General features: G+C 49.8%; 1 protein-coding gene across 1 annotated transcript; it reads right to left on the reverse strand.

Annotated features, from left to right (window-relative positions):
- DMBX1 (diencephalon/mesencephalon homeobox 1) lies at window positions 1-26,504 on the reverse strand. The gene is made up of 8 exons (XM_078617009.1): window positions 26,281-26,504; window positions 13,786-13,925; window positions 13,432-13,503; window positions 10,600-10,778; window positions 6,265-6,398; window positions 3,085-3,239; window positions 346-680; window positions 1-261 (listed from the first exon to the last, which is right to left on the reverse strand). The coding sequence occupies exons 1-8, from the start codon at window positions 26,502-26,504 to the stop codon at window positions 1-3; spliced, it is 1,500 nt and encodes a 499-aa protein (XP_078473135.1).
- Between the last annotated feature and the right edge of the window lie 610 nt (window positions 26,505-27,114).

The raw sequence follows: 27,114 nt of genomic DNA on the forward strand, positions 1-27,114 counted from the left end.
TCAATTCATCATCTCGATGTCGAGCCCCAGCGACGCCGTGTGCTGCTTCGCCCTCAAGCGCAAGTTCTCGATGCTCGACGTCTTGCTGCTGCTGCTGCTGCCTCCGCCGATGATGCCCACCAAGCCAGGCATCGCCAGCGAGGAGGAGGAGGAGGACGGCGACGCCATCGCCACCGCCGGGCCCACGACCCCGCCGGTGCGGGCGCCGATCGCCGTCGGCGACGGAGCCACGAGGATCCCGGCGCCCCCGGCCGCGGCGACGGCCAGTGGCGGGGGCGGCGCGTGCGTCCCGGTCGTGGCAGTCGTGGTGGCGGTTGTGGCCGCCGCGGCCGCCGCCGCCGCCACCGCCGCCGCCGCGGCCGTGGAGGCCGACAGGAGGGCGGCGCCGCCCTGTGGCACCCACGCCGGGTAGTAGGGCTGGCAGGCGAGCGGCGCCATGGGGTAGGCGAGCGGGTGCGTCGACTGCGCCAGCTCGAAGGACGAGCGGTACACGAGGCTGCCCGCCGCCGCCGTGGCCGCCATGTGCTGGCGGAACTGCTCCTGCAGGCGCAGCAGGGAGAGGGGCGCCGAGGCGTAGCTGTGCGGAGGAGGGGGCGGCAGTGGTGGCGGAGGTGGTGGCGGCGGAGGTGGTGGCACGGGGGCACAGGGCGGGAGCAAGGAGGACGGGCGGGACGTGGGGTCTGTGAATGCGCGAGGTGGGACGTGGGACATGGGAGGAGGAGGTGGGCGAGGAGGAGGAGGATGGCACGAGGAGAGATGGCAAGAGGCAGGAGGGGAATGAGAGGAAATGGTAGAGCGTGGGAAAGCGGAGAGAGGTGGGAGGAGAGAGTAAAGCAAGAGTTAAGTCGATTTAAGAGAGAGCAGTCGGATAGTTAAGGGAGAGTATAGAGAGAGTGGAGATAGTATAGAGAGTTGAGAATGAGTTGTTAAATAAAGAGGTAGTTGAGATGAATTACAGATTTAAGAGTCGTTGAAAGAGATATGTGCACGTAGTTATAGGTCGTTCATAATGGTAGTCAGAGAGCGAGTTGTTGAGATTTAAGGGACGGTAAAGAAAGAGGGGGAGAGATAGAGGACGGTGATGGAGAGATTGGGAGACAAAGGAGAGAAATTAAAACATCAGGACGGGTGGCGCTGTCATCAGAGCAGTCGACTCGCAGTGCAGATATCACTCACCACTGGCGGTAGCTGCGGCTGGAAATCAAAGTCGGGTGGCCAGGTTTATAGCGCGACGTGCGAACCAATATGCCATCGTTCCACCCCTACATCTGTGTGTACACATGTTCGTTTTGTACGTTTGATTATGTTCAAGTCAGGTCCAAATGTGTCCCTGCTCAAATAATTGTGGATGATGCTCATCTCCTTTGACCTCAGTCAGTGGTGGAAATTCCACATTCCTATGGTAGGAATTCCACATTTTCTCCAAGGGAAGACCACTGGTCACTTCTGCTGCTGATGAAACTAATGCGGCTGATTATAATAACACTGCCCGCAGCTGCTGATGGATGCTGCTACAGCTGCTATTGATGGGCTGGAGGACAATGACGAATGAACCCCAATCTACATGTGAACTCGTGACTTTCAAATTGTGAGGTGGGAATTCCACATTCCCATGGCAGATCTCGGTCTACCCATATATAAACAACAGCGGTGGTGGTAATAATGATAATAATAAATGAAAGAGGTAGTATAAGTTATCCGTAAGGGGGTGTGCGTGTGTTGGTCACTAATTATTAATTAATGACAAATTCCCGAGTTGCCCATTAGGTGCCTCCCGCCCCGGGCTGTATGGATCCGCAGGCCCTACCCCTCCTCGTTTAAATCGATTAAACCTGAGCCCCAAGTCGGCCTAATTAGCCACTAATTAGCGACGGCTAATTACACACGACAGCACCGTGTTGGCCATTATGAGCCGCGAGGGACACCGTCACGTGGCCGGGTTACATTGTTCTGTCAATGTGTGTGTCAATGTGTGTGTCAATGTGTGTTCCCTAAAACAACTCAATGTGTGCATGTCTCGACGCATGCACATGGCGCATAGGTTAACGCCACGCTGCACTACGAACCCGGCGACACGAGTTCAATTCCCGCTTACGACCAATAACAGTGGCAAATATTTCAACCGGTCCTGAGCCTCCCCTAGGTCGACTCGGCCTCAAATGAGTACCTGGCGGGGTGTGTAGACATCGCCACTGGGGGGGCAAAGGCGGTCGGGCGTGGTGCTGGCCACATCCACCCCTTCAAGTGCCATGCTGGCCTTCTTCATAAGGGGCCGTCCATAAATGACGTCACGCGATTTTGGACGATTTTTGACCCCCCCCCCCTCGTCACACGGCGTCATAAAAAGTCAAACCCCCCTCAAATATGACGTCACAAATCTCTGCCCCCCCCCCAAACCATAAAACATGCTTCAAATCGCTTTAAACTATTGTTATTGTAGTGCGTTTTTAATGTGGCGCTGCACTCTGATGTTGTAGGAGAAAACATTTATTAAAAAGTCAATTTAATTAAGTAGAACGTGTCGTCTATATTTATTTAAAGTTGCGCATTTTGATGTGACGTCACATTTCTCAACCCCCCCCCCCCCCCCCCGTCGTCACACATCGTCACAAATGTCTGACCCCCCCCCCCACTAGGTGCGTGACGTCATTTATGGACGGCCCCTAGGTGCTTACTAATTTGCCCTGAAAGACTCCCAAAGCTACACGTGCTTATGTGTTTGTGTACGTAACGTGTCTGTGGATATTTGTATGGGGAGCGGTGGTGTCGTGGTTAGCACGCTGTGCTATGAACCTGGTTTCCTCAACAGCACTGGGGGGACAAAGGTGGGACCAGGCGTGGTGCTGGCCACCCACCCGTGCCGGCCTTAATAGGTGCTCACGAACAGAACTTGCCCCACAGTTAAAGGCTATATAGGGAATCTTTGTCTTTGTATGTACGTGTGCACGGAACTGTGATTTCGTAGTTTGCACATTGTGCTACGAACCCGGCAATCTATACTTGATTTCCAGGCACAGTTTACATCATTCTACATACACATCATGGACACACATTCGTGTAATTACGCTCATAACACCTTCTTACCGGCTTCAGGCAATGAGGCCTTCCCAGGTACGGAGCCTGCCTCGCCTGGATCCACACCCTCTTGAGTGAGGGGGTCTTCAGGGGAAGGGTCAGTGGAGGGGGGGCCTGAGGTCGCAGGCGACCCAACTCCTCCCTTGTTCAGAGGCACAGGGGATCTGGGGGAGAGAAAGGTCACTGTCAGAGTTAGGGGTCAGAGGTGGGACTCTCTTGGTATTAGTGATGGGGTAAAGCCAGTGCATCAAGGCTAGAGCTGTAGATTTAGGACTCGGTGCTAGCTTTGAGTACAGGGGCAAGGCTCGGGTCACGGTCAGTGCTATGGGTACGATGGTTATTTGTCATGATTAGCTATGACTGCGCTGTGTGTTGGTGCATCTGAGCGCCAGTGTCCACGTCCGCGCGATCGCTCGCATGGGATCAGACATGATCCACGAAGCGTGGGCGCAGCGGTGGCAGTGGTGGCAGTGGTGGCAGCGGCAGCTCGAGCATGAGCACTAGAGCGATTCGAGGGAGCAGGAGGACGCATCCCCGTTGTTTTCCTTCCTTCTCTCTCGTAGCCTCCAGCGTGGTTGCGCGCTCAATCTTGTAAGCTGCAGTAGTGACATTACAATCTGCCTCCAGGTTTCACGGTCCTTAGCCTCCTCCTTCTCCCTGTCACCGGTGTTCCTTTGATGTGCTTTGAGGGTGGATTTTGAGAGTGTCCTTGCATCACGCGTATTGGTAGCCAGTTCTTTTTCCACGAGCGAGCCGGCTGTGAAACACCTAATTAGGGATTCTGAGAGTAGTTCATCCTGACAACATGCCCAGGCCAGCGCAGACGTGTCTTGGTCAGAAGGGTCTCAACGCCGGGGAGGTTGCTACGGAATACAGCTTCTGTGTGTTTGCTATAAGATCCTGCCAGTAGACGGACAAAATATGGAGGAATTGTGTAAGCTGTCGGATAATGTGGCAGTACAGAGTTCGGGTCTCATCCATAGAGAAAAGCAGCGAGCAAAAACATCTCTGTATGCGGAAATCTTGATTGAACACCGGACCGTTCGCTCATTTCAAATTCCAATTTGCAGATGCCCGAAGGATGAGGAATGAGATTTTGTCATCGGTGCCTACGGATATGGACAGGACAGTGTCAAGATATGTGAATCTGTCTAATACGTTGAGCATCGTGTCATCAGCTGTGTGCTTTTATGTGATGACTGTAAGGGTAGTTTTGGGCTAATTGGAACATAAGTTCCATCGACTGGATGCTGATGGTGGAGACAAAATTGCTTTGATGCTGTTACAAGGTGATGGAGGAGATCCTAAAGACCCTCTTCAGAATGTCACAATGTTTCAGTCATCGAAAAACTGAAGCTCACTGATGATGGCTGCACTAACATGCATCTATATATTATTTTGATTATTTTGCTGCTATAAATTTCCACATAAATCACTTCATTGAGCTATCATTTGTGACCAGGTCGCTTTTCAAAAACACACCAATAGCTCAGCGGGCTTTACCTGGTAAGATAAAACATATTTTAGTTTCATTTGTATGTCTTTTTTAAGTGATTTGTTTACATTTCCTATACTTTGCATTCCTCTCGTGTGTTTGTATTGTTTGTTGTTGTAACTATCTGAGCTGCCCCTACTGGCCATCTGTGGAAAAAAGCTTCATAGCTCATCGGATTCCTCCTCCAGTTTCAATGAAGACTGATAACCTTGAATCTGAATTTGGGTCTACTAAGATTGAATAGATGTCCATCAGGTCGATAGCAGATGCACCCTCTATCAGAGCAGGCTGAGAGCAGCATGACCAAGAACACATCGCGGACCAGAATGGTTGAACGTACAGAGCCCTGCTTGATGCCACTGGTGACCTCATAGAGGCAGTTCCATTTTCTGTCACGTGGGGCTGCAAACCTCCCTGACTGAGCCCGATTATATCACTACGGGCGTAATCACCGTAATACCACCATGTGCCGTCTGCTTCACGGTGGACGTTAAACATCCCCTGGCACCGTTTGCAAGATGAGACCACTGTGTGCCAGCGTGAGTGTCAAAAATTTGCCAAATTCGAAACATTTGCCCACGAAATACTCAATTGGGATTAAAATACAGCTATCATCGCCCCCTAATGCCAGACTAATATCCCAGCCCACTCTTGAAAATTGAGACTAATGCTGGTCTAATTTCGATATAAAGCTTTCGTGACTGCAGGGATTCATCTTCTTGGTTCTTTCGGTAAAGTACGTGACTTTACCAAAAGAACCAAGAAGATAATGCTGGTCTCTTGAGTTCTCGCCTGGTTAAATACAGTTAAATTAAATAAACCTTCAGGAAGGATTGGTTAAGAATGCATCACTTGACAAGGCATCCCCCCATTTGCCGAGGACCTTCCAGAAGTCCGGTTGACTGACAAAGTAAAATTATTTTGACAGATCGATAACGACATAATTGAGATCACGACGATGCTCCCTGCACGTTCTCTCAGTTTTTTTTCTGGCACATCATCAGCCGCGACGAGGGAGTCGATCGTGCACCCGCGCCAGGAGCGCGGAAGCATCCGGGTGGTTTGTAGTTCTCCGCTCGCTAGAACAGAGCGTTTGTGATGCAGGGCTGGTGCCTGGTGCAAGAGGAGTGGAGTGGCTGTCCCGAGTTTCGTTTGTCGATGCGACCCAATGGATCGACACACTTCCTGTACACTGTGATCATTTCCTGCCGGGGCACTGCAATCCCCCTATCCTTGCGTCCTTGTAACCTTACCAGGCTAGCTAGGGTCAGTGATCTCGCACCTCCGATTAGCGTGGTTGGGTCCATACGGTGCGAAAGAAGTTCAACATACATACATAAAGTAATAAGGCTTGCACTTGGGTCATGGCTAAGATTATGGGTTAGAGCACGTGCTAGCGTCAGTGCTATGTGCTAATGTACGTATGTATGTTGAACTTCTTTTGCACTCTACGTAGCCAACCGTGCTACGTATGGTGCGAACAGCACCGTTGGTTAGGGTCAGGGGTAAAGCTATCCCCCCCTCCCCGTCTTACCTTCCACCTGGGTGTCCCAGGAGGAACAGCACCATTGGTTAGGGTCAGGGGTAAAGCTATCCCCCCCCCTCCCCGTCTTACCTTCCTCCTGGGTGTCCCAGGAGGAACAGCACCGTTGGTTAGGGTCAGGGGTAAAGCTATCCCCCCCTCCCCGTCTTACCTTCCACCTGGGTGTCCCGCCGCCCCCTCGGGCCCTGCCCCCGCTGCGTCGTGATCACGTGACTTCTGCACCGTCTCCTTCTGGAGGCTCCGTTGCTTTTTGCGAAATTTCGCCCGGCGATTTTTGAACCACACCTTAAGTCATTCGCGGAGAAGGGGTGGCATCATCGTGACCATCATCATCTTTCGTATAAACAGCAACGGCGACAGAAAGTGCCCAACTCACAATGAGAAGTTTACAAGCGTAGTGGAATAACGCGCGCGGGGGTTTGCGAGCGGTGTGAACGGACGTGCGAGTTACGGACAGTGAGGCCGCATCGGGACGACCAGGTGCGGCGAGAGGGAGCAACGCAGAGGTGGGACAAAGTCATTGTTATGCAAGTCCAAGTCGAGTCGCAAGTCATCAAATTCATGACTCGAGTCTGACTCGAGTCCAAGTCACATGACTCGAGTCCACATCTCATAGGTGGGACAAAGTCATTGTTATGCAAGTCCAAGTCGAGTCGCAAGTCATCAAATTCATGACTCGAGTCTGACTCGAGTCCAGTCACATGACTCGAGTCCACACCTCTGGAGCAACGGAAAGGAGACGGCCAATTAGGATGCATAGCGGTGATTGGCTGGCTGCAAAAGCAGGCGCGGAATAGGCGCCAGGTTGACGGGAGATTGAGGCGATAGCGGCGGAAGCCACGGGCTTAATTAATGAGGAGGGGCATTTATACGGGAGCGTGAGAGAGAGAGAGGGGGGTTGGGTTGGTCGGAGTGAAGGCAAGAGGAAAGACAAGAGAAGTCCAAGGCCCCGCTCTCCACACCTCGCCCTCTACAGCGGTGATGGCTGAACCCCCACTGGAGGCAAGGGCGAGGCTGGAGAGGCGAGGGTAGAAAGGCTAGCAGTGGAGAAGTTAGCGGAATCCTAAGTGTGGGAGTGAGAAGGCTAGCAGCAGAGAAGCGAGCAGAGAGTAGAGCTAGCAGTTGAGAAGCTAGCAGAGTGTATAGTGGAAGGTTAGCAGTGGAGAAGCTAGCAGAGTATATAGCGGAAGGCTAGCGGTGGAGAAGCTAGCAGAGTGTATAGTGGAAGGTTAGCAGTGGAGAAGCTAGCAGAGTATATAGCGGAAGGCTAGCGGTGGAGAAGCTAGCAGAGTATATAGCGGAAGGCTAGCAGTAGAGAAGCCAGCAGAAGATATAGTGAGAGGCTAGCGGTGGAAAAGCTACCAGAGTGTAAAGTAACAGGCTAGCAGTGGAGAGGCTAGCAGAATGAGAGGGAGAGAGAGCAGGCTATCAGTGGAGAGGCTAGGAGAGTGAGTGAGAGAACAGGCTAGCAGTGGAGAGGCTAGGAGAGTGAGAGAGAGAGAACAGGCTAGCAGTGGAGAGGCTAGGAGAGAGAGAGAACAGGCTAGCAGTGGAGAGGCTAGGAGAGTGAGAGAGAACAGGCTAGCAGTGGAGAGGCTAGGAGAGAGAGAGAACAGGCTAGCAGTAGAGAGGCTAGGAGAGTGAGAGAGAACAGGCTAGCAGTGGAGAGGCTAGGAGAGTGAGAGAGAGAGAACAGGCTAGCAGTGGAGAGGCTAGGAGAAAGAGAGAACAGGCTAGCAGTGGAGAGGCTAGGAGAGAGAGAGAACAGGCTAGCAGTGGAGAGGCTAGGAGAGAGAGAGAGAACAGGCTAGCAGTAGAGAGGCTAGGAGAGTGAGAGAGAACAGGCTAGCAGTAGAGAGGCTAGGAGAGAGAGAACAGGCTAGCAGTAGAGAGGCTAGGAGAGAGAGAGAGAACAGGCTAGCAGTAGAGAGGCTAGGAGAGAGAGAGAGAGAACAGGCTAGCAGTGGAGAGGCTAGGAGAGAGAGAAAAAATAAGAAGTTGTCCGCGTGAAATAAAAACACTACACAAGCGTAGCCCCGTGTGGTGGCGCGCGTCTGTGATCCAGCACTTTGGCAGTCGAGGGTTGGTGAATCACGTAGAGATTTATGAAACTCGCAAACCCCCGAGTTTTGAGAATTGGTACAAATATCCGAATGCAGGACCTTCCTGCGAGCGTGGTGAGATTCAGTACGGCTTTCCTGATTAAATTACCGTGTCATTTTAAGTCCTAAACAAATGTCCACTCTGTCCTTAATTGTCGGTTCATAACAGGTTTGTTGAAATAAATGCCACTGCTTTTTAGCAAGTGGACAGCAGCGGATTTTCTATGGATAGATTGGCCACCACCATGGTATTGTGGAATTTCCATCCTCATAAAGAACTCCCACCAAAGATTGCATCGCTGTTGAGTGAGCGTCCCTGAAATCACCAATTTACACCCCTCATAGACAAAACCACCCGACACAGCCCTCTGACCGAGGACCTGATTGCTAAATCTGCATTTCCAACACAGCCATTATGAACGGATGAGAGACACACCCAGACCTAAGGCTGGAGCCCAGGACTTCATCACTGTTAATTTGGCGTGGCCATGATGAGCGCAGCACTGACATTATGAACCTCCTAGCAGAGAGAGATTGACACCCAGCCTCCGGGCTCAAAGCCACCCCGCAGTTATTGCTAACTCAGTGTTTCCAACACGGCCATGATGAACCCCGTGTGGGAAGTGTTGACAGCGAGGTGTTGTTTAGGGAACCCGCTGAGATTTCAAGGTTAAGCCGGAGTTAAATGGTCCAATGCTCCTGTGATGTTGCGAATGAAATAATGCTGTTCATGCTGCTGTTTACCATGACCCACAATTCTGAGCAAAGTTGCTTGCACAGTGCCAAAACTCGCAGCGACTTGTTCTCTTGTTGCGCGTGCAAAAGCAGTGATTGGCTGTGCGAGGTCAAACGAATTGTCATGGCAACGTACAAGTTAAAAGAATAACAGAGTGCATATTCCTAGTGAACATGGAACGTAGATCCAACGTTGATCTGTTCCAACCACATACCAACATCGCCTCAACGTTGAACGTTAGCTGGGTTTGTATGTACGTGTGAAGAAAAAAATGTAATAGCCTGTCTTAATGCATTTAAATAACACATCAATGACGTTTGTTGTTTGTACTATTCACAGGCTAAGCAGAGGGATTTGCTTGTCTAGTTTCCCTGCCAGGTTTGCGTGAGCCCCACGGGCCGGGATATCCAGACAAGAGGGAAGGGCAGGAAGTTGAACTTTGGGCCTTCAGTCCTTAACTGTATGAGCACGACTGTGTGTGATGGGCTGAAACAACTTTGTAACGTGCATCCCTGTTGCAAAACAGAAGCAACCAAGTGATAGGTTTTTACCCTTTAAACTGGTACAAAACTGGCACCTTTATACAAGGCATCATGTTTGCAATAACCACAACACAAGCAGTCATCTGGTCCAACACCAATGGAGACTAGGCTCTAAGAAAAGCTGTCTCGGGTGTGGACCAATCAACTTCAAGGACAGTGCATACATTATCATCATCAGAGTTGTTTCTTTTTGTTTGCATTTTGACTGCTTGTGTTGTAGTTATTGCAAACATGATGCCTTGTATAAAGGTGTCAGTTTTGTACCAGTTTAAAGAGTAAAAACCTATCACTATATTTTGCCACTGGTAAAGGAGGTCTCATAGAAGCAACCAAGTTGCAGTGTTTAACACGAGATGTTGCACAACATTTCAGCAACGTATCCAGTGGTGCAGCATGGACTTTGTGGCGCAAATAATGAATTGGGAGGCCCTGTCCAATCCCCCCACTCTTCTTATAGCCCAGTGCCTGGGCCCCTCCAGCCTGTGGGCAAAGGCACCGAGAGGGCACCTGGAGTCGCAGAGCTGGAAGCCTGGGGCAGAATACCAGGTGGAGCCCTCATCTTCATTTGCAACAATAAAACAAAATCAGTTCCGCTGTAGGACCCTTCGTTTCGAGGGGTAAATTGTCCCGATTGCCCTCGTCCTTTTGGGCGGCCCTTGCCTGTGAGGCACAGCGCAGTTGCACCGCCTGCACATTCCAGAGATAACCTGGGCTCTCCCTGTAGCTTGTTTGGCGGGGAGAGGGATTGATGATTGTGGTTGTGGCCAAGCAAACCAACAATCTGGTCCGTCTCGTAAACCGACGTAGTCTGCGCTCGACATTGGCAATTTAGCCTCCCTGAACATAACCGCCACCATCGTACACAACAGAACACAATTTATCTTCTTGGTTCTTTCGGTAAAGTCACGTAGAATGGAAAAAAATAATAACAATAAAACATAATAAAATAATAAAATAATTTTATTATGTTTTATTTTTTCTTATTTTCTTATTTCCATTCTACGTGACTTTACCGAAAGAACCAAGAAGATGAATCCCTGCAGTCACGAAAGCAGCTTTAAATCGAAATTTAGAACACAATTTTTGCACGAACGTCCAGGCGGCACCTGCACGCGAGCCTCGGGCAGGTTGGTGCACATGGCGAGACGTTCCCGCATCACCACATCGGGGTAGTGCGTCTTCTGGAAGGTCTTCTCCAGCGCCTCGAGCTGCTGCGCCGTGAAGGCGGTGCGGGAGCGGCGCTGCTTGCGGTGCTGGGTGCCGTACCGCGCCTCCAGGATGATGTCTGCGTTGGGCGGAGAGCAAGACGGAGGAGGGACAGGGGTATAGACATCAGGGCGAGACCAGGGGGGAGGTGAAATTCAATGTGAAGAGGTGGAGGGGTGCGAGAGATGGCGGTGTTGTGCGTTTGTTGGTGATCTACCGGTCGATCTACAGGGTGGCCCAGATGTCTTGTGACCCCCCCCCCCTCATTAAATTCTCTAAAACTTAATATATTTTTTAAGTAAGGTTTATTTAAAACTGAAGTGAATATGCAAAGGAAACAATGTTAGGGGTCAATTAATTTGGGGTCACAAGACACCTGGACCACCCTGTACTTGGGTCAGAGTTTTGTAATAAAGAAGCAAGGCGAGGAAAATACACATTTACAATCTAAACGCCGTAGATCACTCCATACCGAGACGTGTTTATACATTGTAGCCCTCAAGAGCTCACCTCCACCCAATTAAAGATGCAAAGCGGAAATAAATCACGAAACCTCCTTTAAAACAAATTAAGGTGGTCAAATGACTTTTTTTTAGTTCCCCAAAAAGTACACGTGAACATAGAATTTTACAACATCATACGCTCGAGTTAACAGTCGCGACAACCCAGATGCAGCTGTACTCTAGCAGCTGCACACCCAAGGGCAGTTGTATGACCTTTCCAACGCAAGGTTGCGGAGTCATTATTTGTAAAATGAGTAAAGTCACGATCAGCGGGGGTCGCCATCTCGCTCTTTAATGACTTCACTCTGTTGTAAATGGCCGACTTTTCAATACGAAACAATTTGGTGATGCTGCTGCTGCGTTGGCAGCGGTGCACAATCACAATTAACAACAACAAAAAGTCAACACATTCGTAAATGACACTGTGGCCATGAAATAACAATCATAAATATATAATAGGCTACATTTCAGGCCGTGGACTTTCTTTAAAGCACATAAATAGGCCGCAGAGATTATATTCCATTTTTGTTTGCATCAATATGTTCAGGAGCTAGATTAGAATAATAATTTATATTGGAAGAATCCCATGAGCTATAAACCTCACAGATGTCCACGAGGGACAGGTCAGAACGTTACAACAATAACAATACAAAAACACGATAGGAGTGCAAAGTATAGAAAAGGTAAACAAATCACTTAAATATATAAATACAATCTTATCAGGTAAGGCCCACTGAGCCATTAGCTTTTTTTCAGAAGCGACCTGGCCAGTATTATATTCTTGGTTCTTTCGGTAAAGTTACGTAGAAGGGAAATAATAAAATAATATAAAACAATACAAATTCTCACGACGTTTCGACTGCAACACAAGCAATCATCATCAATCTGTGTGAAATGCTGTGGATTTCACAAATGCTGTGGATTTCACACCTGATGATGATTGCTTGTGTTGCAGTCGAAACGTCGTGAGAATTTTTATTGTCATATATTTATATTATTTTATTATTTCCCTTCTACGTGACTTTACCGAAGGAATCAATAACATGAATCCCTGCAGTCACGAAAGCTTTAAATCAAGACCTGGCCAGTGTCAAGGTTTGTTGGCCACAATAGGGCTTCCGGAGAGAATTTGTGTAGTATTGCTATTCCTCCATTGAAGGAGCGCAAACTTCAATGGTAAACAATATGCTCCATAGTTTGAGAGAGACCGTGGATAATAAGATTTGTAAGATTTGTAGACTGCACTTTACACCATGGGGTCCGATGGGAGTTAAAGCCATGTTACATTGCTCCCCCACATTTCTAAGCCAATGGGGTCTCAGCCCACGAAAATTTGAAAATTAAAATGGTGGCAACTCGGTTCCCAGAGGAAATAGGGCACCAGGGGTGACGAATCATCAGCGTTCGATTTGTAGAGTAGCAGAAGCAGATGTAAACGGCCACGTCGCCCTGGATCGATGCCGTTTTGATAGCGACATAAAAGAGCAGTACTTTATTTGCTGGGTTGCGTCGTTCGTAAAAAAAAACATTTACTGACGCCATTAACACAAACCATTAACAGCCTCAATATACTGCACCGCGTAACGTGCAAACGGACACAACATACCTATTTTTGGATCAATGGAAATTAAGTAATAATTTCCACATTACAAAGGGTATAATCAGAACACGGCTGTGATTGATCTTTGAATGTCGGATAACTGCCATCGACCCCACCACGTGTACACCGTGACGGACGAGGGAGGTCAGTGAAGGAGGGAGTGATGGAAGGAAAGGAGGGAGGTTCACATCTCTGAAGACTCTAACAGTGCTATTTATATCGCAACCCGGTGTCACGCCACTACAAGCCAAGCTTACACTCATCTCCCCCCAATTGAGGGGTCTGAAAAGTGAGTGGAGAGGGAAAACTAAACAATCAGAGACCGGGTATAGCAATGACTAGTGAGAAGAGAGAAAAAGCGAGATAGGAGAGTGTGCGAGAAGGTGTAGAATAACTGAGAGGAATTGGAGAGTGAGGTGTTAGGTGAATATGAATGCGTAAAAAGAAGAGCAATGGACAGAACATGAAAAAATAAACAAGTATAACGATTCGACAAATGAAGAACGAGAGCAATTACAAGCACAGGATGAATATCAAAGCAATTATAAGAAAAACATAATGGGCAATCATTGATGCAGCAAGAACTGTATGACGAGCAATATCACGAGGATTAACACTCTCACACCCACCCGCCAGTCTCTCGGCGAGCGTGAGCGCGTGCACCGACGGCCGGTATTCATGCGCCGGGTGCACGTGGTGACCTAAAATGGCCGCCCCCACGTGCGCCGAGCCGCCATTGTGAAGCTGTTGATGATGTTGCTGGTGTTGCTGTTGATGCTGCTGCTGGTGATGCTGTTGATGATGATGCGGTTGATGATGATGCGGTGTGGTTGTTAAATGTCCAGCAGCTTGCGGCTCGTGTTGCTGCTGCGATGGCTGTTGCTGATGATGGTGTTGATGTTGATGATGGTGATGCTGATGATGGTGGTGATGCGAAGCTGCTACGGCAGCAGCTGCTGCCGCCGCCGCTGCCACGTGCTGACCACCGATATGGCCGCCGGTGTGCACGTGCAGCCCGTATATGGTGCCCAGCGGATATCCGTTCGCCGCCGCTGCGGCGGCAGCCACAGCCGCGGCACCGCCAAAGTGCTGCATGTTCCTCCGCTGCTGAGAAAAGTAGTCCCTGAAAAAAACAAATAGAAATTGAATGAAACTCATCTAAGCATATCCATGCTCGAAGGAGCATAGACTCTCTGATCTAGTGGAAATTCCATATTACCGTGGCTGGAGTCGGTATCTGTATAAGACAACTTATTTTTAAAGCTGCTGTAACATGTCTGGAAGGCTCAACCAATGGCACAGCGAGGATTTTCATGTAGAGGAGGCAACCCCTCCAGCAATGAAAAATGATAGGAGTTGAGTAAGTAAGGACTTGTCTATTGCTTTTATTCGACGCGTGTGCGGCGATGGCGCAGCCATCAATCGAGGGTCCAATTCGAACCGCATTGTGTGATCGGCATCGCGCTCGCTGAAGGTGTTTGCCTTCAGGGAAGTCGTGTGCTGTATAAGCAACTGTGCACAATTCTGAGTCACTTATAACTGCTTTGCCGTTACTTATTGCCAATTATGGACTCACACTATTGTCCTATCATCTCATAGAGTCCCTGGCATGTAATAATATGCTACACAGTGGCAGTGGGGGTCGCAAAATGCCGATTTATTACTAATGAACCCCAATGATCCGATCGAGATTCGGGATTTAGATCGGATCATTGGGGGGGCACGTGCCACCCCCACTGGCTCCGTCAGTGGGCTCAACTGGAACACGTGACGAGCTGGCAGCCGCCTCCCTCCCCCAGCCCCGCCCACATTCGAATAACCACGCCCACTCAATCGCTATCCTTCGCCCAGGAACCCCCCCCCCCTCTCCTAAATCATGGGCCCGTTCCTTTGTCCGAACCATCAGTTGAGAATGAGGCCAGAAAAAAATAAAACCGGGACGAAAATCAGAACCTTCGCCAAGCTTCATGGGGGACACAAGAACAGCCTTTCTGAAAACACCGGGACTGTCCCAGCCCGGTCGGGACGTTTGGCAGTTTTACACTGACGTTTCAATTTTAATATCAGTCAACCTGTTGTCGGACAATTATTTAAAAAAAATCGATTGGAACAGCGCGGAAGATGAGGCCACACAGACCTCGCTGCAATCGGAGCCTCGTGCCCGCCTCGCCCAATAGCAGCCACGCGGTTCAACACATGCCAATCATCGCACGTGCTTTGAATTAGAGTCAATCAGAGATAAGCCCGAATGAACAGTGACTATTAATGACGGTGATCGTGATGGAGTTTGTTTTGTGCGGTCATCATCGGTGAGATATCTCACGACACAAGACAACCATACTTTAGTCGTTAAAACGAATTATTTGGCAATGCTTGCTGCGTTGGCAGTTGAGCACAAAGCACACGTAACACAACAACTCAACACATTTGTCAATATCACTGCGTGGAAAGGAAAAGTAGAAATAACAGGAGACGTTTTGGGCATTGGCGCGTCTCCATTGCACATCAAAGCCTCCATGGCGTCTTTAGTCATTGAGAACAAACATCCGGATTCGAACCCAGATCATCAGCGGTGCGTTCTTGTTTTCCACCTATTCCAGGTTTGACGGGACAGTCCGGAAAAAATGGCAATCAATATTCGCGTGGCAGGAATTGATCTGTATCGAGGTCTGGTGGCATTGTGTTGAAATGTATCACAGGATACTGCAGTGTTGATAGACCTTAGGCTGACTAAGCAACACGTCACGGTTTGGTGCTGGGAGGAGATGGCAACCCCACTGGTGCTGGCACGGCCATTGTGAGACACCCATGGAGAGATGTTAGAGAAACACGCACACCTTGGCTGTCTGCAGCTATGCCTATCTGCATTCTGGCTGAGTACTGGGCATTGACACAATGAACTCTGAAGAATCATGTGAGCCTTGGATGACACTGAATTCTAAGAATCCTCAAGGTACCTTAGCCAATGTCAGCATCGTGTCTGTGTGTATAGTCTTTGGGTTTTTCGGTAAAGTCACGTGACTTTATTCTGTGGGTCTTTCGGTAAAGTCACGTGACTTTACCGAAAGACCCACAGAATATGAATTTCTGCAGTCACGAAAGCTTTAAGTCAAGATGTGTGTGTATCGTTGAGGTCGTGTAGCGGTTAGCGCGTTGCGCTACGAACCTGGCCACCCGGGTTCCCGCTCACGGCCAACACCCAGTGGCGATTATCTGAACCGACTCAGCCTCAAATGAGTAACTGGTGCGGTGTGTAAACATCGCCACTAGGGAGACAAAGGCGGCCGGGCGTGGTGTTGGCCACCCACCCCCTCGTGTGCCGTGCCGGCCTTTATAGGTGCTTGCTAACAGCACTTTTCCCTACAGTCTGTTAAGGTTATACGGGGGATCTTGATGTGAGACTGTGTGCGTATGTGAGAGTGTGTGAGAGTGCGTATTGTGAGTATGTGAGTGTACGCGATAATGTATGTGTGTGTGTACGTGAGACTGTGTGTGTGAAAGTGTGTGTGTGAGACTGTGTGAGTGCGCATTGTGAATGTGTGAGTGTACGTGCGAGTGTGCATGTGTGAGACTGTGTGAGTGTGTATCTGCAAGTGTGTGTGTGTGTGTGCGAGTGTGTGTGAGTATGTATGTGAGAGTGTGAGACTGTGTGTGTGCGAGTGTGTGTGTGTATGTGAGAGTGTGAGACTGTGTGTGTGCGAGTATGTGTGAGTGTGTATGTGTATGTGAGAGTGTGAGACTGTGTGTGCGAGTGTGTGCGAGTGTGTATGTGAGACTGTGTGTGTGTGCGAGTGTGTGTGAGTGTGTATGTGAGGGTGTGAGACTGTGTGTGTGTGTGCGAGTGTGTGTGAGGGTGTATGTGAGAGTGTGAGACTGTGTGTGTGTGCGAGTGTGTGTGAGTGTGTGAGACTGTGTGTGCGTGTGTGCGAGTGTGTGTGAGTGTGTATGTGAGAGTGTGAGACTGTGTGTGTGTACGAGGGTGTGTGACTGTGTGTGCGTGTGTGCGAGTGTGTGCGAGTGTGTATGTGAGACTGTGTGTGTGTGTATTCGAGTGTGAGTGTGTGTGTATGTGAGAGTGTGAGACTGTGTGTGTGTGTGCGAGTGTGTGTGAGTGTGTATGTGAGAGTGTGAGACTGTGTGTGTGTGTGTGCGAGTGTGTGTGAATGTGTATGTGAGAGTGTGAGACTGTGTGTGTGTGCGAGTGTGTGTGAGTGTGTATGTGTATGTGAGAGTGTGAGACTGTGTGTGTGTGTGTGTGTGCGAGTGTGTGTGAGTGTGTATGTGAGAGTGTGAGACTGTGTGTGTGTGTGTGTATGTGAGAGTGTGAGACTGTGTGTGTGTGCGAGTGTGTGTGAGTGCGTATGTGAGACTGTGTGTGTGTGCGAGTGCGAGTGTGTGTGTTGGGAGAGCTAAATGCCCGTTCGTTGCGTCCCTCCGCTCTCATCACCTCGCTGTCAAACAAGCCGCCTCGGGCTCTTACAGGGAGATGGATGGGAGGAGAGGGATCGGGGAGAACGGGAGGGGAGAGGGAGGGGAGAGGGAGCGGGGAGACGGGGGAGGGGGGTGGAGGAGAGCGCTGATGTACAGCCCCTTTGTCAATCCACTGCTGGATGAGCCCCCCACCACTGCGCAATGACCCTACTTCACCACACCGGTCAATACGGGTTGGTTGAAGGTGATCAGACCCAGGCTCGGTTGAGATGCCACTCGCCATTGATGTTATTATAGCCGTGGCCGGGAGTCGAACTCGGGTCGACGGTGCGGAGTGCGCTAACCAATGCGCCACCGCTCCACCAGAGACGCCTTATATCGAGAGGTGCTACTCAAATGCTATCGATGGATATGAATGATATCGAGATGGGTGTAATGAAGATGTTATAGCGACGTTAGAGATATTGTGTAAATATGATAAACACGCACGCACTGATGGAGAGACGCTGTAGGGGCTGTGGGGATTGTGTGTTATCAAGACGCGCATCTACACGACAGACGTAGATGACTATAAATACATGGGAGGTAATTCAAATTACCTACAGAGTATAGATACAACGTAGTTCGGTAGAAATTTGTAATGTTTTTTTTAAAATCCAAAATAGAGGGTTTTTTTGTTGTTAGATCGCGTAAATATAAATGTGTCGTTAAACCCGCCACCACCCGACACAGCCAATTTATATGGTTTGTTACGTAAACAAAACATGCCAATTCATTGGCATGTTAAATATTGTATCGAAATACATTGAAAGATAAATGTAGTTACATCATATATCCCATATTGGAGAATGTCACAGATATATGCACAGTAATATGGTACGCATATTACGACTGTACGTATAGCCTTAGGACCATCTCAGACCTCGGCAGACGCGCAAGTCTGAGCCTGGGCAGGTTAGACCACCGTGCGTGTCCGCGTGTCCTACAGGCAGCAGAGGGCAGCAGTGCAGAGAATCACATTTGTGTAAACCCCCAAAATGTCGTGGGTTTACTCTCCAACACATCGGTGCGCTGTACTGGCGACGAATTTGCATGCTTTGTTTGTTTCCGTGACAAACCTCACTAAAATTGGCTGTGTCGAGTGTTGTTGGATTTAACCAGACATTTATAATTCTAGATTTGAAGCTTTCGTGACTGCAAGGATTCATACTCTTAGTTTTTTCGGTAAAGTCACGTAGGTAAGACATTTATATTTATGCGATCTAACCCCTAAAAAACCTCTCTCATGGAGATTCCTATTGTACGTGTGTGTGTGTATATACTGTGGGCTTCGCACTGACCAGTGTGGTGAAGTAAGGTCTCATTGATTAATTACCATGCTGTGCGACTCTGGATTAAATCATCTCTGTACCGTTTTAAAACACCATTGCATCTACAATCTCTCTCTCTAATGTGGGGAGCGGTGGCGCAGTAATTGCCTGAGTTTGATTCCGCATCACGGTTAACATCAGTGGCGAGTGATGTCTGAACTGGTCCTGAACTGCCCGTTTTACCATAACCTGGTAACAAGACAAAGATCCCCCGTATAGCCTTAACAGACTTTTGGGGAAAGCGAGGAGCTATGAAGGCCGTCACGGTACACGAGTGGGTGGGTGGCCAGCACCACCCCGGGTACTCATTTGAGGCTGAGTCAACCTAGGGGAGGCCCAGGGCCGGTCCAGGTAATCGCCACTGGTGTTGACTGTCAAGCGGGTCGACGGGTTCGTAGCGCAGCGCTGTATACAAACATTTCGCCAGTAAACATGGAATGTCGGGGGCCCACGTAGGCCAAACGTTGGTCCGACGATTACAACCACATGCCAACGTTGAGCCAACGTTTACTGGGTACAGCGTTGTACATGCATAGAGGGCGCTGTACATATGCACGTATACCCCCCCCACCCTCCCACCAAAGATAAAGACCCCCCGTATAGCCTGAACAGACTATTGTGGAAAGTGCTGTAAGCAAGCACCAAACAAGGCCGGCACGGTACTTGAGGGGGTGGATGGCCAGCACCACGCCCGACCGCTTTTGTCTCCCCAGTGGCGATGATTACACTCCATACCAGGTACTCATTTGAGGCCGAGTCGACCTAGGGGAGGCCCAGGACAGGTTCAAATAATCGTCACTGGGTGTTGGCCGTGCGCGGGAATCGAACTCGGGTCGCCAGGTTTGTAGCGCAGCGCGCTAACCGCTGCACCACCGCTCCATTGCAGACAAAGACACACAGACACACGGACACACACACACGGACACTATACACAACAGCGCATCTCCCACTGCTGGATGACGAGGGCCTTCCCACGGCGTGCGGGTCCTGGCGCGGATGACTGTGAGCGGCCTTCAGTCGCCCCACTCTGCTGGCCACGGCGGCTTGGTGATGTATGCGGTTGGGTGGAGGGGGGAGCGTATCCGTGTGTGGGAGTGCAGTCCAACACCGGCGTGGCCCGCACTGCCCTGTGCTTCCCACCACGCAGCACAACCCCGATGATGGCAGCCGGCATGCGTGGCGGTCACTCCCGACTGCTCCGACATGTCCATGAACATGTCGCCAAATCTCCCCCCTCTCTCTCCCCCGATCTCCCCACTCTCTCTCCTCTCTCGACCCCCCCCCCCTCTCTCCCCCTTCTCCACCGTCTCTTTTTTTTTACGATCAGTGGAAACAAGAAGATGCTCGGTGTATTCGGCACTTTGTCTGTGAAAAAGAGCTCATCGGATTCCTCCCGGATAAATTATGATTCTACCCCCCCCCCCCATCTTCTCTTTTGTTTACGATCAGAGGAAACAAGAAGATGCTCGGTCTAGTCGGCACTTTGCTTCGTTCATCATTTTGGGTTTTTGGGGTTTTTTCAATGCTTTGCTTTTTTAAACGAAATATTTAACAAAAGCCCCCATCTTCTCTATCCCCACTCTATCCCTTTCACTCCACCCCCCATCACTCCCCTCTCCCCCACTCTCTTTTCGCTATTTACTCTCTCCACCTTCTCTCTATCCCCCCCTGCTCTCTCCCCAATCTCTCCGCCTCTCTCTCTCTCTCCGCTCACCTTCTCTCTCCCCGCTCTCCCCGTCGTGTATTGAGCGCCTGTCACTTCTACCCCCCCGGTCTAATCGTCATTAATGTCCGTGATGGTGACTCTGTTAATAGCTCTACCCCTGACCCTAACACTCTCCCGTCCGCTTTGCTAAATCCATAATTGAGTGTCAATCAGGGAGACGCGACGCGGGGAGAGAGAGAAGAGAGAGGGGGGAAAGGGGGGAGAGGGGGGAGAGGCGGGGTTGGGTGGGGAGGAGGCGGAGAGAGCAAAACTAAACATGACGAGAAGAGAGGGAGGCGAGAGATGTTGTTACGAGGGTGAGATGCGTGCGGAGCGGTGGCGCAGCGGTTAGCGCGCGCTGCGCTGTGAACCCCGGCGACCTGCGTTCGACTTTCCGTCACCGCGAACAAATCAGTGGCGAGTGACATCCGATCCAATCCTATTATCCACATATTCCATCTCATCAAATCGGCCAGAATGCGCAAGCAGGCTCGAGTCGCACAGCGCGGGTGTTAGCGGCTGCGCCAAGACGTAGCGGACATTGCGAGCAATGTCCATTGTTGCACTGCCCAGGACTCGATTTGGTTCAACGTAAATGCGCCCATTCCTTCATTCAGCCGCACTGAGCCGTCGCTGCGAAGCTACGGTCAGTCAAACAAACCCGCACGGCGTGGGGGAGGCACTCGTAATACACGTGATGTCTATACACGCATGGACATGTCGACACAAACAAAGACAAAGGTCTCCCGTATAGCCTGTAGCAGACTGTTGGGGCAAGGGCTGTTGGCGAGCACCTATGAAGGCCGGCACGGTACACGAGGGGCCGGGTGGCCAGCACCACGCCCGACCGCCTTTGTCTCCCCAGTAGCGATGCTTACGCACCCCACCAGGTACTCATTTTAGGCTGCGTCGACCTAGGAGAGGCCCATGACCGGCTCAGATTATAATCGAACCCGAGTCGCCGGATTCGGAGCGCAGCGCGCCAACCGCGATACACACACACGTACGTGTGCACGTGTGCACGTACGTGTGTGTGTAAATATTCCAAAGATGATGTTGTATATGGATAGATAGTATAGAGCAGATGTAATAGAGAGATATCCTTCCTCGATGGGTAAGCAGACAAGACGTCTTCTTTCCGTGTCCGTCTTTCCTCGTAAAATATACAAGTTGTATTTTTTTTACACATCCCATCAGCACTACGGCATTCCGGGAGTGCATCATTGCAGCAGCGTTGATTCAGCACAAGCAAAACTCTGGACAGGTTTCTACGCATCGCGCTTCGTCGCCAGTCAGGATTCCTTGAACCCAATGCCGGTGAACTGTCAGACATTTTAGGCAAGGACCCTGTCCTTGAAACACAAGTCCTAGTTCCGATTTAAAGCTTTCGTGACTGCAGGGATTCATCTTCTTGGTTCTCTCGGTAAAGTCACGTAGAAGGGAAATAATAAAATAATATTGTGTTTTATTTTTATTATTTCCCTTCTACGTGACTTTACCGAAAGAACCAAGAAGATGAAGTCCTAGTTCGTATTGTCTGCTTATACATATCGTTACCTGTATTTATTGTGACAACGTCGTATATCCGACGGACCGATGTATACGTGAATATCTAAAATGAAGGGGGGGGGTGGTATGTGAACGTCTGTAGATCATTATCAATCACGAGCACGCAACGCGCTCGGCGCGAGTGGTGAATAGGTCAGAGCGGATGTGGCGACGGTCGGATGTGCGACGTTGCACTGCGATACTCACCCCCCAGAACACACCGGGCCTGCCCGGGAAACACCGTGCAACGTCAATGTCGACTCAGCCTTAAATGCGTAAAAACACGCCACTCGATGTGGGTAGGATGAGGGCACCGTGGTGGCAAGATGTTAACTACCTCGCCTGGTATGCACGAGGTCCTGGGTTCGATCCCGACCCTGACGACCGCTGTAGATTTGGGAGTTTGGGGTTTCTCTCTCCCCCGTGGTCGTATAGATTTTTTTTCCGAGTCCTACGTTTTTTTGCTTCAAATTTAAAATCAACATCACGCGTTTCGAGTATTTGGCTGCTATAAAATTGCACTTGATGAGCCACTTCGTTGAGCTATCATTTGTGGTCGTTTCTGAAAAAGAACTACATAGCTCAGTGGGCATTATCTGGTAAAATAAAAATCGGGTTATTTGTTGTGAGTTTAACGTCGCGTAGACGTCATCACGGTCCCGCAATGCCCATTGACGGTCTCAGACTCTGTCTGTCTCTGGGAGCTCATCAACAATGTGTGCCCTACACAGCCACTGGATCCATGCAGTCAAGGCATTAATAATTCATACCAATAATCTTTCACAGCCCCCCCCCCTGCCCCTGTCAATCCACTGCTGGATGAAGGCCTCCCCTACGCCGTGTCGCCGGTGGGGGAGGGGGCGATGATTGATGATCCACGCTGGTGAGTTCGGCGAGCTGAAGGCGGCGGCAGAGACGTGAGGCGCATAGCAGTGTAGTAGAACAACAACAGCAGCAACAATGTAGATTGAATGCGTCATACACTCCCCTCGATGTGCTAGGATAACGTCGCATAGACAAGCCACAAGGTTCTTTTGGGGGGAGGAGGGAGGCTTGTCCACGTTAGCATGTCAGAGGAGGGGACCGACTCTCGAAACGTAGTAGAATGAGGTTACTTTAAAGAGCGGTCGGTTCAACACCTCCGGCACTTCCGATCCGTCGCGTCGGCTCGAGCGGGCAGTGGCGTTCATATGCTGAACTTCTTTCGCACCGTACGTAGCCAACCGTGCTCATCGGAGGTGCGGGGGAAGGACGGGGTTGGGTGCACAATGCGGTGACACGCGGCTGTAACGAACACCTCCAGTCGCGGTGTCGACTGGAGGTGTCGTTTCTTGTTTCACTGCCCGCTGCCGCCTCGTCACGCGGTCCCGCAGCCAACGATGATTATGATGGTGATCATAATTACGATGATTTTGACGGTGATGATCATTATGATGATGATGTTGATAATGATCATTATAATTATATTAGCACGACTACGTACGGCGCGAAAGAATTTCAACATAATCATGTTAATCGCAATCACGTTGAAATAATATTAATCACGATAATTATGATGATAATTATGGAACTTCTTCCGTACGTAGCCAACCGTACTAATCGGAGGTGCGGGATGAGGGCCTTCCCAACATCAAGTCGGCCGCGAGGATTGCGCGACTATACTTCACCACGCTGGTCAATGCGGGTTGGCGAAGGCGGTTGTCGGCACAGAACCACTTCTGATGTCACGCGCCACTGACGAGAGCTCGCCGGGTTCATAGCGCAGTGGCGAAAACCACTGCGCCACCACTCCGCGCCGTGGAAATGTGGAATTTTTACCGCTGACTCCAGCGTCACTCGGATGTAAACAGCCGAGAGTGTCAGGATGACTCGATTAAAGATCGATTCTCAGACCAAACTCCGGTTTGCATCGTGGTTATTTCCATTCGTCGGTTTGATGTATTTGTGCAGGGTAGAAGAACGTCCGGCGCCGTATGAGGTCCGCGAAATCATTTGGTGTGGCCCTGCCAAGGCAACCGCAGGCGGAACTCGAAATTCAATAAATCTAGGAGCAAACCTGGAAAAGCAGTTGCGAGTAGCAACATCATCAATACCAGCTAACATCACACGCCTCGCCAAAGAGAAGCAGTTTCAGCCATCACATTAGGGGTGAGTTAATTAAATGTTTGACCAAATATAACGGGCTAATTTTTAAGTTGATAATTTTGTATGGCCCGCGAATGATGTTATACATATTCAAATGGCCCTTGGCAGAAAAAAGGTTCCCCACTCCTGTCTTAAGGGGTTCGCTTGAATCCTGTAGCCGCTAGAGGGTGCTACATGCACAGTACAGTAAACACAAAATGAAATCGAACATTTTAATCAAATTGCGCCCCTGCATCGCGATAATTAATCGAGTGGCAGGGGACTGAGAACCGTTAAATCAATACGTTCATACATTTAGCCGACTGCACGAGGGGACCCGCCGATTCTCGGCCAAGACTCGCATCTGTGAAAAGGAGCTTCACACCTCATCGGATTCCTCCAGAAAAAAATATTCTGGTTCTGATGAGTGGCGAGTCAAATCTGTACACCGCCTCCCAGCCACCCATCCACTCCCAACTCGCTCTCTCCATCCAGCAGTGGATTGATTTTTTTAAAGACTGTAACATCCCGTTTCCAGTACTAAATGAACGCATACAACACAATCGTATGCACGCACATAATACGCGTACAGAGCAGAGGGCGAGCAGACCCCTGAATCAAATATAGCCGAGTCCGTATCTTGAAACGTTCCAATTTGAGGTCTCAAGACATCTGCTGGCCTGCTTTGGTGATGGTGGAGGAGAAGGAGGAGGTTGATTGGATCCACTCATGGGGCAGGGTCGCACAGCCCGATGCAGTCGCTGTGAGTCTCCCGCTCATCACTCACACGCGGGGTTACGAGTAGGACGCTAAAGCCCACTGGGGTTGCGAGTAGGACGCTAAAGCCCACTGAAAGTCGTAGCATTAACAACAATAACCAAAGACGCAACACATTCATCAATATAGCCACTGCGGCCTTAAAAGAGGAAAATAAAAATAATAAATCTTGACTTAAAGCTTTCGTGACTGCAGGAATTCATATTCTTTGGGTCTTTCGCTAAAGTCGCGTAGATAAAAAAATATATATATATAATAGGCGACGTTTCAAGCAAATTGCCCTTCTCATAGCACGCAACATTATACCAATCAATCAATCTTTATTTTACTTGCCAATATCGCCCTCAATGAAGTAGACGTCAGCGCACGTAACATTGTATGTCTTATGAAGAAGGGTCATTGCCCGAAACGTTGCCGATTAATTTTTCATTTTAAGGCCACACACGCGCACACACACGGAGTCATTATTGACGATTGTGTTGACCTGTTTACATGTAGGCTGTGCTTGTGCACCACAGCCAACGCAGCCGCAGCGGCGGCAGCGGCATCACCAAATCATCTGAAAATCGTAAGCTCGCTTACCAGGTACGAGTACAAAAACAAAGATCCCCCGTGTCGGGGCAAGTGCTGTTAGCGAGTACCTATAAAGGCCGGTACGGCACACGAGGGGGTGGGTGGCTAGCACCACGCCCGGCCGCCTTTGTCTCCCCAGTGGCGATGTTTACATACCGCACCAGGTACTCATTTTAGGCTGAATAGACCTAGGGGAGGCCCGGTAATCGTCACTGGTGGTGTTGGTGGGCGTGAGCGGGAATCGGACTCGAGTCGCCGGGTTCATAGCGCAGCGTAGCGCTAACCGCTGCGCCACCGCTCCCTCGCACGTGCACGCGTCGTGGTTAGCCCACTGCGCTACGGTCCCGACAAAATGCGCTCGATTTCGGGCCCACGGCTAACATCAGTGACGAGTGGTGTCCGAAACGTTTGGGGGGAGTCCCGCGCCCCTCCCCCCACCTTCACCAACCCGCATTGGCCAGCGTGGTGAAGTATGGTCAAACAACCCCCTCCCCCCTATGTCCGTCACGGCGTGGGAAAGCCTTAATTTAGCAGCGGAATGATAAAGGACTAAACATCATTATTGCTATTGCTTAGTCTATGACATCTGCATGCCATCACTGTAACATATGAACACGCATGTATGATCATATATGAAGACGCATGTAACAATACTGTAAAGCAGACCGTTTTGGTAAGTGCGCTTAGCGAGAACTACAGCATATGATATACACGTGTGTGTGTGTATACACGTTTATATAACAAGATTAACAAACACAAGTGTACACAAACACACGTGTACACACACACGCGCGCGTGTGTGCATGAAAGTGCAGCACAGACATCACATCACAAGTGCGCTCATCTACAATGACGGCTCTGAGCCACGGACGGAAATTCCACATTCGCAGGGCCGGACAATTATGTGTACATTATGAACCTCCATTGCGTAACTCTTCACAAATTGGTACCACAGCACTCGTTTTAGCGACTTTGATGGAAAGGTGATTATGATGATAGCGATCATGAAACTTCTGCTGCCGATGACGATTCTTCTGCTGCTGATCTTGACGTTGAAGGTCATATTGCCTTTGCCGCTGTTGATGATGATGCGGACTGTCACGATGGTGAATTCGTTGCTGATGATGATGCTGTTGATAATGAGTATTACGGTGATGAGGATGGTGATAACCATGATGGTAGATATGATGATGCTGCTGATGATGGAGATGCTCGTGATGATGGTGATGGTAATGACGGTGCTAGTGAAGATGATGCTAATGATGGTGGTCGTGAAGATGATGATGATGATGATGATGGTAATTATGGTGTTAGTGATAATAATGATGGTGCTGGTGATGATGATGTGATGATGACGGGCTAAGTCGACTGACTACCGCCTGGGATTTGAACCCATGACCCTTGCTAGTGCGAGGCGAGCGATGTGACCACGATGACCCCGGGATGATCATATTAACAATACTCTAATGATGATGCTGATGACGACGCTAATAGCCCTGACAGCAGCGATGCTATATACAGCACAACGTAGCCAACGCCACAGCTCACTCCGTCTAATCGCCGCGTGTCGCCGCTTGCGTGAACAGATGACGCGCTGTAAGCTTCGGTCAAAACGTACTCGCGGGCTCGGCAGAAGACAGAAGATGTCACTTTCTCCGATTATTGTTGGAAAATAATATAAAAGTCATTTTTGTCCGGCTGACAACGAGATCCGTTTTTAGTTTTAACCTTCCGAATATCTGACGGATTAATCTCTTTCGGTACGCATGTGTGTGTTTGTGTTT

Source organism: Lampetra planeri, chromosome 3 (assembly GCF_965212315.1).
Source record: "Lampetra planeri chromosome 3, kcLamPlan1.2.h2, whole genome shotgun sequence".
In the NCBI taxonomy this organism is placed as follows: Eukaryota; Metazoa; Chordata; class Hyperoartia; order Petromyzontiformes; family Petromyzontidae; genus Lampetra; species Lampetra planeri.

Bases quoted from the DNA above. Each gene is read 5' to 3' on its own strand.
- DMBX1 (XM_078617009.1), bottom strand. From the start codon at position 26,504: ATGGTTATCACCATCCTCATCACCGTAATACTCATTATCAACAGCATC. The intron at 13,504-13,785 runs GTCAGCACGTGG...CGGCCATTTTAG, and splicing joins CACCGGCGGCCATATCGGTG to GTCACCACGTGCACCCGGCG. The intron at 3,240-6,264 runs GTAAGACGGGGA...TCTCTCCCCCAG, and splicing joins GCGGGACACCCAGGTGGAAG to ATCCCCTGTGCCTCTGAACA.